The 12,488-nt window shown below is 25.7% G+C and overlaps 3 protein-coding genes across 3 annotated transcripts; 1 reads left to right on the top strand and 2 right to left on the bottom strand.

The window, feature by feature from the left end:
* Positions 1–41: 41 nt before the first annotated feature.
* Positions 42–3,129, bottom strand: SRAE_2000272600 (Proteinase inhibitor I2, Kunitz metazoa domain and EB domain and Cysteine-rich repeat and Lustrin, cysteine-rich repeated domain-containing protein; the record flags this gene model as incomplete). Its single annotated transcript, XM_024653830.1, has 6 exons — positions 42–415; positions 478–1,201; positions 1,290–1,936; positions 1,983–2,364; positions 2,410–2,888; positions 2,928–3,129. The coding sequence occupies 6 exons, from the start codon at positions 3,127–3,129 to the stop codon at positions 42–44; spliced, it is 2,808 nt and encodes a 935-aa protein (XP_024507267.1).
* Positions 3,130–4,263: 1,134 nt separating this feature from the next.
* On the bottom strand, positions 4,264–7,556 carry SRAE_2000272500 (Nuclear receptor-binding protein homolog; the record flags this gene model as incomplete). The annotated part of the gene is made up of 7 exons (XM_024653828.1): positions 4,264–4,392; positions 4,430–6,319; positions 6,363–6,544; positions 6,601–6,684; positions 6,724–6,952; positions 6,999–7,162; positions 7,202–7,556. 7 exons carry the CDS (start codon positions 7,554–7,556, stop codon positions 4,264–4,266), a joined length of 3,033 nt encoding a protein of 1,010 aa, XP_024507266.1.
* Positions 7,557–11,277: 3,721 nt separating this feature from the next.
* Positions 11,278–12,270, top strand: SRAE_2000272400 (Nematode cuticle collagen, N-terminal domain and Collagen triple helix repeat-containing protein; the record flags this gene model as incomplete). The annotated part of the gene is made up of 4 exons (XM_024653827.1): positions 11,278–11,418; positions 11,461–12,084; positions 12,132–12,195; positions 12,245–12,270. 4 exons carry the CDS (start codon positions 11,278–11,280, stop codon positions 12,268–12,270), a joined length of 855 nt encoding a protein of 284 aa, XP_024507265.1.
* Positions 12,271–12,488: the final 218 nt, after the last annotated feature.

Here is a 12,488-nt window from a genome sequence, read left to right as displayed (position 1 = left end):
ATCAAAATTAGATCATAAATTTCTTATGAATACGTCTAGAATTAATTTAACATCCGAACACCGTGATTTGGTTGAACACGACAACAAATAAAACCATTTTCATTTCCTGTATAAAGGCAAGCTGATGATTCTGGGCATGCTTGACTTGATCCAGGTTTAGCATATGGATTACAAGTTCTATAATTTCCAGCCAACTCAACTGGTACAAGATTAGCTGGTTGTGGTGGACATATATTTGGTAGCCGTACATCAGATTCTAAACCACAACATATGTATCTTTCAAGTGTTGTAGAATATTGACAATGCCGATTCATTCCACATCCCTGAATTACATCATCAACAGATGCAGAAGGTGAACAATATTTGTATTGTTGACCTCCATCACCAGGTACTGGAATTAACTGTGGTGGACAATCTAAAATAATATTTTATTAAAAAATTATAATTTAGGTAAAATAATTTAATTAATAAACTTACAACCAGTATCAACACTTTCTGGAGATCGGCAACAATAAAATGCATTAACTGAAGATGACGTCGTAGAAAACCAACAAAAGAAGTTTCCTGGACAATTTCCATCAACATTTGGTGTACATTGTGTTGGTTGAAGAGTAAGAGCAGATATGTATGGTGTTGAATATGGTGGGCATAGTGATTGTAATTCAACACTTGCACCACAACAAACGTTTTGATCAAGAAGTGGAGATGAATAACAACTATAATTTTCTGGGCAGCCGCCAGATGTACTTCTACCTGAACCACCAGGATTAGAACATTGAACAAGTCTTGAACCATCAGCTTCTCTAGCAACTACAGTTCCAGATGGACAAGCTTCTGATAAACAGAAATTGGTACAAGTTTTTTCTGAAGCAAAATTATTTCTATTACCTTCACAACCATTAAATTCAAATGGAAGGCATGTTTTTGTATCACTATTAAAATACCATCTTGTAATTTTTGTAGATGAGCATCGAACACCAACATCTTTTGGTTTACTACAAATATAATTTTTTGTTGGACAACATAAAGATTTTGTTTGAAACATCGTTCCACTCCATGATGTAACTGGTGTACAATAATGTGTATTTGGACATTGACGATTTGTTGTACATGATCTTGGAACACCATTAGGTTCTTTCCAAACATCACCTCCATCAGGACAACTATCAACACGACAAAAATCTCTACAATCTTGTTGAGTCTAAAAAAAAATATTATGTAAATCAAAATATTTTAAATTATTATTAGATGACTAACAATAAATAATTCAGAAGTAATTTGAAACTTACGGCAAAATTATTAGCATTTCCATCACAACCATTGAAACTATATGTTTGGCATGTTCTAGTAGTACTATCATAAAACCATCTTGTAATAGCTGGTCCACAAACTGAACCTGGTTTAGCTGAAAGTGAACATATATAAGCTTGTGTTGGACAACATCCATATGTAGATCCATCATAGTAACAATAAGTATTTGCAGGACATGTTGTGGTTGCAGAAGATGATCCTCCACAAATAATAAAATTACCATTAGAATCAGTTAATGCTGAACCTTGAATACATTGTGGTTCACTTCTAGCATCTCTACAATAATCTTGACAACTTTTATATGTTTCAAAATTATTAGCATTTCCCTGACAACCAGAATAAATAAATTCTTCACAATTTCCAGTTTTTGCATTAAACCACCATCTATTTGAATATGTTCCACAACTTCCTTGTTCTTTTTTTAAAGTACATACATATTGTGGTCTTGGACAACATACTCCTCCAAAACTACTTGATCCTGATGTTGATTCACATGAATGTGTACTTGGACAACTATTAGAACCAGAACCTGTTGGACTACATTCCATATTCCTTTCACCAGAAGAATCTTTTAATGGTTCACCTGCTGAACATAAAATTCTTGAACAGAATTTTTCACAACTATCTAAAGAAAAAATAATCTTTTTAAAATATTTATAAATGTTTATTACCTGAACTAAGGAAATTATTGAAATTTCCACCTTGTCCAAGATAACTAAATTGAATACAACGACCTTCTCTTGAATCATAATAAAATCTTGGATAAGTATTTCCTGAACCATCTGGAATACCAACATCAAAATATTCTGATGGTAATCCTCCTGCTGTATTATATACCTCAGTTGGTATAGCACCATTTTTAGAACATATAAATTGATAAGTTGGACAACATTGTTGAAGTGTTCCTATAGTTGTACAAGCATAATTTGGATTATTACATCCAGCATCATTTCCTTGACAATAAACTGGTTCCTGTTTTACACCTGTTGTTCTGTCCTTATATAAAGGAAGACCTCTTTGACATGTTTGTTTACAGTATGATTCACAATGATCCTAAAAAAAATAATTAATTATTAAAATAATATAATTAATATTTACTTTTGTTTGGAAATTATTTGCATTTCCACCATATCCTTGATATTTTAATTCTCTACATTCACCTGTTATTGGATCATGATACCAATGATTTAATGTAGTACCACCACTTCCAGGAGCACTATGACCTTCATTCATTGGTGCTAGGCAAGCAAAACTTCTAGATGGACAACAAAATGAAATTGGATTATTAACTGTACAATCTTCAGAATCACATATACAATCATATGCTAAAGCACCTATAGCTTCACAAGTAGCATCAGCACCACCATAACATTGTTGAACTTGATTTTCAATTCTAAATTTAGGATTATTTCCATTAAGTGGACAAAATCCAAAATTAAGGCATACTTTTCCATCACGAGTTTGAAAAGGTGGTTGATTATTAGCACATCGACATTCTCCAGAACGACAATATGCTCCTGGCCAAACAGCTTCACATTGTTTATTCATTGTACATCCACTATTTCCAGGATTAATTTCTTTAAAACTATTAAAATATTATAATTTTATTAACTTACTTTTCCAACAATATGAATCAATCTCAACATATGTTGATAAACATGCACATCTTTTATTTCCAGCACAATAATTTCCAGTTCCACAATCTGTACTTACTTCACATGGTTTTCCAACTGTTCCATGTTGTGTTAATACCGTTGAAAAAAAATTTATTAATAAATATAATATAACAATTTTGGTAAAAAATAAATTTAATGCCATACTAGATATGTTAAAAAATCATATGGGTAAAAAGTTTTACTTTCTATGAAAAGATATATCTAAGGTAATTAATAGTAGGTGTGTCTTACTTTAACTTTATATTTGGGAATTTCGTGCACATTTATTTGATATTATAGTCCTCTTTATAAGATACCCTCTTTAAAAAGTAAATTACAGGTCGCATTTATAACTTTTATCATAAATAAAAAGCCCATTTTCTAACGCTTTGTAACATATTTTATTTATTTGTACCTTAATCAAACTTTTTCTAATACTTATTCTTTTCATTAAGCGAAGAGTCAATTACAAATGAAGAAACATATTTGTGGACCGTGCCAGTTAGAGGCAAGATTAATAATGAGTTTGAAGCGTATTATTGATAAGATGCTCCTCTTAATATTTCGAGTTTGGTAATTAATTTATAATCTACTTCACAAAATTAAAACAAACTTTAATTTAAGAATTTAATACATTGTGAAAAGTAAAAATATACATTTAAGAAAACACATTTCCTTATTTATATCTATAATATTGTAAAATAAACCTTTTGAAATAAAAACTTTCTTTTTTTTGCAAATATAACATAATAAATAAAATGTATTCATAAATTTCCATAAACAAAAATTTGTTAATATAATTTTTAAATTGAATAATTAAATTTCTGGACAATCTTATAAAAATACAATTTTATATTATAAGTTAAAAAAACAAAAGAAACAAATAAATAATAAACTACAAATATGATAACTATTAAAAGTAGAAAAAGAAGATAATTAAACTAATTCATTAGTTAAATTATTTCTTTATACCGATAAAAACTTTGAAAGAAAATTTTTTTTTAATTTAAAAAATAAATGTATTCTGAATTTCAGTAAGAAAATAAAAATTAATACACAAGACAAAAGATAAAAAAAAATAATTAAACTAATATAACATATTTTATCATATACCAGTGAACATAAAAAGTTAATAGATTTTTTTTTTAAAGTTAGCAATAACTAATATTTTATGATTACTAAATTTTATTATCTATATGTTATTCCATGGTCAGTTTGAAATTTTACTTTTTACAATAAAATTTTATTCGTTGTTTTGAATGCATAATAATTAATATTTACATTCAACTGACATTGATCAAACTGAATTTAATGTTATTTTACCTCCAGATTCCATATCATTTAACCATGATATTGATCTTTTACCTTCCAAATCAAAATCTTCTAGTAATAATGAAAAGATCATCATAAATTGTGCTGCATCACACTAAAAAAGAATAAATACTAAAAATTTATAAAATCACCTTTCTAATAAATCCTTCTTCGACTAAACTTGAAATTAACGAATTTGAATTATCTTCATTCGTAATACTTGTTTTTAAATTTCTAACCATATTGTTTGATAAACGAATGCTAATAAACACAGCTGTCCCATCAATACTCACATTAACTTTTTTAATAATTAAGCTATCATCAATGACTTTATGTGTTGGAGAGGATGATCTTGAGTCACCTTCAGAATCTGTTATATCAAGAGATTGAGAATTATCAACATTTATTACTGATCTTGTTGAATTTTCTCCATGTAATATTTTTGATCGATGATCTTTATTTTCTTCAAAACTCATCCTTTTACTACTAATATTCGTCTCTCCTACATTTTGTTCATCTATATTCCTTGATATACCTTTCCCAGAAAACTCTAATGTTTTCAAATCATCATCATCTTCAGAATCTCTATCATTCATTTGTTGCAATTTTAATAAATTTTCTCTAATTTCATTAATTTCTTCTTGACATGATAAATCACTATTTTCTAATATACCTTGGTCAAAATCCAAACTTGGAAAGTCACTACCTTTTATTAATGTAAATCTACTTTTAGTAACCGAATTTGACGATTCATTATTAAGTGATAAATTTTTTTCATCATTCATATTGTTAATGAAAGTTTCACCTTGAATAATTTGATTACAACTACTACTATTATTTTCTAAAATAGAATTTTCTTCTTTAACACGAGAAATATCAAATATTTTCTTTTTTGATATTTCAACATTATCTTTATTATTAAATTTATCACCGCCGACTGCTAATCTACTATCATCAGTTACTGCATTATCCGTTTTAGTTGAAACCTTTATAACAACAAATTGTTTCTTCTTTGGTTCACTTTCTGAAGGTTTCATTTCAGGTAATAGAATAGTATTAACTTTTACATTTTGAGATTCAGTTGAAGGATTAACATTATCTAAAACTTTTGAAACATTTAAATTCTTTTTTGTTTCTGATGAAAGTGATGATGTATCTTTTGAGGTAATTTCTACACCTCTATCAAAATTAGCATTTACTTCGTTATTTTTGACATCACTTTCTTTTTCAGGAGATCGTAATGTCGAATTCAATGAATCAGTAGAATTACTAAAATCAATAACCTTCTCACCTAATTCAAAGTGAATATTGTTAACTCCAGGCATTACATCAGTACTACTATTATCAATAATCTCTGGAGGTTGAGAAGCAGCTTTATGCATTGTAGGTGGAGGAGAAGGTTCTGTTGAAAAACGTTCAATACTAAATTTTGATTTTGAAACAGCAGAAATATCTGAAACTAGCCCACTTTTAACAGTATTACATGGAGAAATTTGACTGTCGGGAGACATTGGTCTAGAGCCACAACTATCTAAACCTTTGGAATGAATACTTTCAGGACTGACTACATCCCTAGCACTAGGAGAATTTGATGTTTTTGAAGAACTAGGCCTAGGTGAACTAATATTTAATCCTTCTGTAGACCTAGTATCATCATTGTCTTCTGAATTATAATTATTTTCAGGAAAACAATCAAGTTCAAAAACAATTTTTTTTAATTTTGTTGGTTGTTCAAATGTAGGAAATGTAGTCATCGGATATACATCATTTTTCACATCTTTTATAAATTTTTCTAAATCTTGTTGACATGCTGCTACATCACCATATGACATTTCCCGAAATTTTGAAGTCGCTGCTATCCTATCAGGATCCACAATTTGAAAATACTCTGATGGTAAATCTTCATTTAAATGTAATTTTACAATTTTATGCGCCGCCAATAATTTTAATTGATGTATTTTAAATAATATAGGATGAAAAAGAAGTTTCCTAACTGATTCTCTTTCCTTTGGGTTTTCTTTCAGACAACTTTTTATAAAATCCTAAAAGAAAAATATTAACTTCCTGAACAAAAGTTTTATATACTTTTTGTTGTTCGTCTTCCAGTTGATCAAGAGCTTTTTGTATCACCTCTTGATCTATGACTGGAGTAGAAATATCAGGATTCAGTGAACGAGCAAAATCTATAAGTCCTTTATGAATAGCCATTTCTAGAGCACAAATACCAAAAGAATATATATCTGATTCTATAGTTGATTCTTTATTTTCTATAAAAAAAATAAACAAAAAGAATTACAAAAATTAAGTAATCATTAAATCTTACGATGGTATTCAGGAGATAAATAATGAAGATATTTTACATTATTCTGAAGAGAATTAAGCATTAATTTTACATCATGAGGAGTAACTAAATGAAAATATTAATAGTACTATTTTAATAACGTACCACCACCTATTTTAATTTTACCATTTTGTTGAAAAAATATTGTATTTATATTTAAGTTCCCATGAACTACAGAAGGAAGGCATGAATGAAGATAATTTAGAGCAGATAATATTTGAGTACACCATGCTTTCCAAGATTTTATCGATAATCCACTATTATTCAATACCCGAGTTCTATGTAGAAAGCGCGCCATACAACCAGAAGACATATACTCCGTAATAAAAACAATCTAAATAATATAAAAAAATTAATTTAAATAAAAAAAAAAAACATACTCTAGGCTTTTCTTCAGTTCCATCCGTCCAATGATCATGAAACCGTACTAAATTTGCATGCCTAAGTTGTGCAAGATTATCAAATATTTGACGAATAATATGTTGTTTTTGTTTAAAATTTTTACAACCAGAGAACAATACTTCATTCCAAACGACTTCATTTCCTGTATCGTTATCCATAGCTAGATATGACTTATTTATACCTGGTATATCTCTTTGATTAACTTTCTCAGTCCTTTTTACCCACCTTCCATTAGGACTTTCTTCTACAATATCTACATTATTATCATCTGTTTCAGATTCTGATGTTTCACTATCATAACCTAGTCGTGCTTTTATTGAATTTAAAGAAGTTTCTCCTGTAGTTGTACTTTTATTCGATAAATTAATTATTGAATCTGTAGTATTTTCTTTAACATCTTTTGTATTTAAAGAAACTCCAACATCTAATGCATTTAAATTGTTAGTGTATACAACTTTGTCTTTTGGTTTCTCATGACTAACATTAGAAGAGATAGTCAATGAACTTTTTGAATCTTTGAAAGAAACATTCTGCATTGTGTAAATAAATAGCACTGTAACAAATAAATAAATTATAACTTTATTGCTACTTCAGCCAAATTAGAGTGAAACAACAAAATATACAACAAAAATTAACAAGCTGGTAACTCCTAGCGAATTTTGGAAAATTGTCTATTATCAACATACACTTTCTTTAAAGCGTGTTAAAATATAGACAGTGATTCAATGGTATGTTGAGAAATGTATACGGGACAGGTCTTAGAGTAACATTTGGAATTATGTTAAATGTTTAAGTAAAAATAAATTGTTAAAATATTTTTATTTTATAATAAATTAGTTATATAATTATAACACATTAATTATTTTAGATTTATTAATTAGTCAATGTTGTGCTAGTCTTATATAAATGAAAGGTAAATGAAATTTTTTAACAATATATTAATTTTATATTTAAAAGAAAATGATGAAATTTTTAAAGAGTCTCAAAAACTTCTAATAAACTTTTTTTTTAATTCTTAAAGATTATTATAAAGTTTAATTTTAATAGTTTTATAAAATATTACAAAAAGAAGAAAAAAGGAAGTGTAAAAATATTAAAGTAATTGATAATTGATGTCATTATTAATATTTAAATTACTAATATTCTAGATTTTAAATATATAACACCAACTTTCCATTTCAGCTATTATTTTTTTTTTTTAAATTTAATAATACTAATAAAAACACTTAAAAGTACATAATTATACTAATTTTTTTATTGCTTAATACTGAAATTTAAAAATTAATAATATTTTTTTATTTATGAAAGTGTTAATTTATTGAACCATGTGTTTTGTAAAAACGTGTTTTAAATAAAATAAAATTATTTATAAAAATACTCAATCTAAATTTCAAATTTTACAAGGTTTAAACTTTAAACGGTAGAAAAATATTTTAAATGTTTGCATAATTTTTCTATTATTAATAACTAACAAAACTTTGCTCATCATGTCATAATAGTAAAAAAAAATACTGTTAACTATTATTTTCTTTTTCTACATTTTTATAATAAATATTTTTTTTTAATTTAATGAAAAAAAACTTTTTATAAATTTATATTTTCTATACACTATTGATAAGTAATGTATGTTTTTCAAAATAATAAAAATTACTAAGATTGGATAAAGGTTATTTATAAATATAAATCAATATAAAAAAAAAGTTAAGAACTAAAATTTGTCTAGATATTAACAATTGATATAACTATACTAACATTTTAAGAGATCTTTTCATTTACTTCTCTGTATATTTTATTTTTAAAATATGAGTAATTATAAAATTTTTTTATCAAATAATTAAATTGGCATACTACAATAAATAACTATAAAAATAAATTGACAATTTTAAAAATTAATAAATATAATTTTCTAATGTTATTGTAATATTTATAGGTTTTAAAATAGTAGACAGTAAAAATATTGAACAATTAAAAAACATATTCTACTTTTGAAAAAAAAATTCTTGTATAGTGATCATCAATAAAATGTGAAAAGTTTTCTTTTAAATCAAAAAAAAAAAACTTTTAAAAGTTTGTCCAAATAAATGGAATAGTTTTAGAATAAAAAATTTTGGTATAAAAAAAAATAAATCTATCTCGTACTGATATAAAATATTATTAATAAAATCAAAGAAAATTAATTTTCTAATGTATATCTAGATATCTGTATAAACAAATATATTAAAGTTTGTGTCAAACATTGTGATCAAGTAGTAAATTTCAAATATTATAGAATTATAAACTAAACATAATATTTAAATACGTTACTTTTAATTTACATGTTCATTTATATTAGCTCTCCTAGACATAACATTATTAAAATCAAACTATAGTTATAAATTGTAAATTTTTTTATAAATATTTTAACAACAATACATAATAATAGAGAAATAATTTTATAAATGGTTTTGCAGGTGAATGAAAAAAAAAAATTATTATGCTGAAAAAACATCTATTTGAATTTTAGGAAATATAAACTATTTTATCATACAAGGTATTAATAATTGTACATTTGATTAAACAAATAATCTAAATTCTTTTGAAATGTAATTTTTTTATTCATTTAAAAACATAGTAAAATATTTTTTTTTTATAAAATAAATTATTAATCATCAAAAAATAAAACAAAAATTATTAAAATTTAATGTACTTTGAATTTTTTTGTTCTTTTTTTTTGAAATAGAAAAAATGAATCATTATAATATTATTTTAAAAGAAGATGAAATAACAATTTTTGGCACAATTTTGTAATAATAAAATGAGATTTTTAATAAACCAATCTAAAAATGTTTTGTTTACTGTTAACTTTTTTTTTTATCATAAGTAATATCTTAAATTTATTTTTAGGTCATAAAATTGTTTTTACAAATACTTAAAATACAAAATCTGTAGGACCATAAATTGTAATTTTAGTAATTATTCATCTCCACAATAGTAATATAATATTATCCTTAACATAAAAATTAAAAGTATTTCTCAATATAGAATATTGTTATCTATTAAATAGAATTAAATGTATAATTATATGCTAAAGTTTATTTTTTATTTCATTGTGACTAATTATAATGCATATATACAATTTAAATTTGTTTATCATTATCTTAGTCAACAAGATTTAATCATCATCAATCCTTTTCACCATGTTCGTAATTTTAAATTGTCTGTAAAAACTTTAACTATATTAAATTGTAAATATTATCAATTTATTTACTTTCACGTAAAAATTTAAAATGATTTTTTAATATTGAAATATCCTCAATTTAGTTTTTTTTTGTTAGATAAAATATTTCAAATATAAGATAAAATGTTATTTTAATTGATAAAACATTTTTGTGGTAGAAAGATAATTTATATGTTATCAATAAAAATTACGTACTGGTAGTTTGTAAATTAAAAAAATGTATTAATAAGCAATTATTATCTAGTTTTTTTTTTTTAAATGTAAACTAAAATAATCTTTTTTTTTTGGCTAAAAAGACTATTAATTTTTATCGATATTTAATAATAGCAGAATATTTAAATTTTCTATAATTAAAAAAGTTAATTGAACATAGAATTATCTTTTAGATAAAAATTTTTATTATATTTTATTTTAATTAATTGAATATTTTATTAAAATAGACAAAATATAGTTGCTGGAAACATTTTGATAAAAAAATTGTTTATATGTTGGAATTTTTTATGACTAATTTTAAAATATGTAAGAAAAAATCATTTTTTTAATGTAATAAATAAAAATATTTAATTTGCATAATATTTTTTTTCTTTCAGTATTATCAATAAATTTCTTTATTACATTTTTTTTTTTAATACAATCATATAATTTATATTTGAAAAAAAAAACAATAAAAATATATTAAAATGTGACATGTTAATTACAGTAAAACTTTATATGTCATTAATATATTCCTTTACAACATAAAGTTATTTCATATGTAATTATAATATTACGTTCATAAAAATGACATCAAAAATAATTTAGGATTATACAAAACAATATATGGTCACCAAAGCGTTTCAAAGTTGTTCCGCCATTTCTTTAATAATATTTTATATTGTGTTATAATGGTAATAATGAACAAGAGAATATAATATTTATTGTATAAGATATGAAATCAATGAACTTGTTTTCCTTGAAAAAAATCTAGTTCCAATAAATAAAGGATAAAAAGATACTGATATTAGAAAAGAGTGATTAGTTGTATTCCTCATTTTAACTGAATGATGGACTTTCAGAAATCACATTCGTTAAAGCCTGTTGCATTTGCTGCTGTTGTATTTTCTACTGTAGCTATAACAGCATGTCTTATTTCATTTCCAATTGTTTTTCAATATGTACAAGTATTACAAGCAAATGTTCAAGTATGTTTTAATAGTTAAATTATAAAGTTAATATTTACATAGGGAGAAGTAGAGTATTGTAAAAATAGAGCTCGAGATATGTGGAGAGAGATGGTTGAAATGTTACCAGAAGAAGAAAAATATGATAATATTATTCAACGTGTAGCACGTCAGGCAGAATCATTATGTTGTACCTGTCAACAGGGTCCACCTGGTCCTGATGGACCTCCAGGTATTCCTGGAAAAGATGGAGAACCTGGTTCAGGACCTGGACCTGATGGACCACCTGGAAAAGATGCTGAATTACATGAAAAATTATTACCAGTACCTCCACAATGTCCATGTTCAGCAGCACAAGGACCAAGTGGTCCACCAGGTCAACCAGGTCCAGATGGATCTCCTGGTAATCCAGGATTACCTGGGGAAGACGGACCAATGGGACCTCCAGGGCAACCAGGTCCACCAGGACAACCAGGAGCTCCAGGATTAGATGGATCAAAAGGAATGCCTGGTGAACCTGGTAAACTTATACCAGGAGCAACTCCTCCACCCGGACCAGCAGGACCACCTGGAAGAGCTGGTCCACCAGGAACACCAGGAAGAGCAGGATCTCCTGGAAAAGATGGATCAAATGGTACTGAAGGACCACCAGGTGAAACTGGACCAAGAGGAGCACCAGGAGCAGCTGTATGTTTTATTTATTTATTTTTAATAATAAAAATAATTTTTTTTAGGGAGCACCAGGATCACCCGGAGCACCAGGAAATCCAGGATCAAATGGTGGATGTGATTGTCCAGGTAAATATTATATTTTATATATTCATTTTCTTATTTTTTTTATTTTTAGCTCCACGTCTTGCACCAGGTTATTAAAATTGAAGTTACAAATAAAAAATAAATTTTCATTTATTAAAATCATTAAAATTGATAAACTTTATACATTTAATATTTTATAAGCATAAAAATTATCTACATAATTTTATAATACTTTTTTAAATAAGTAAAAATTATTTTTATATGAGATATGTTATGTATTAATTACAATTATTATAAATCCAAACGTGAACAATAATATATAATCCTCATTTGGT

Source organism: Strongyloides ratti (assembly GCF_001040885.1).
Source record: "Strongyloides ratti genome assembly S_ratti_ED321, chromosome : 2".
NCBI lineage: Eukaryota > Metazoa > Nematoda > Chromadorea > Rhabditida > Strongyloididae > Strongyloides > Strongyloides ratti.
The sequence above is the reverse complement of the archived record's forward strand: the minus strand, read 5'-3'. Positions and strand labels throughout refer to the sequence as shown.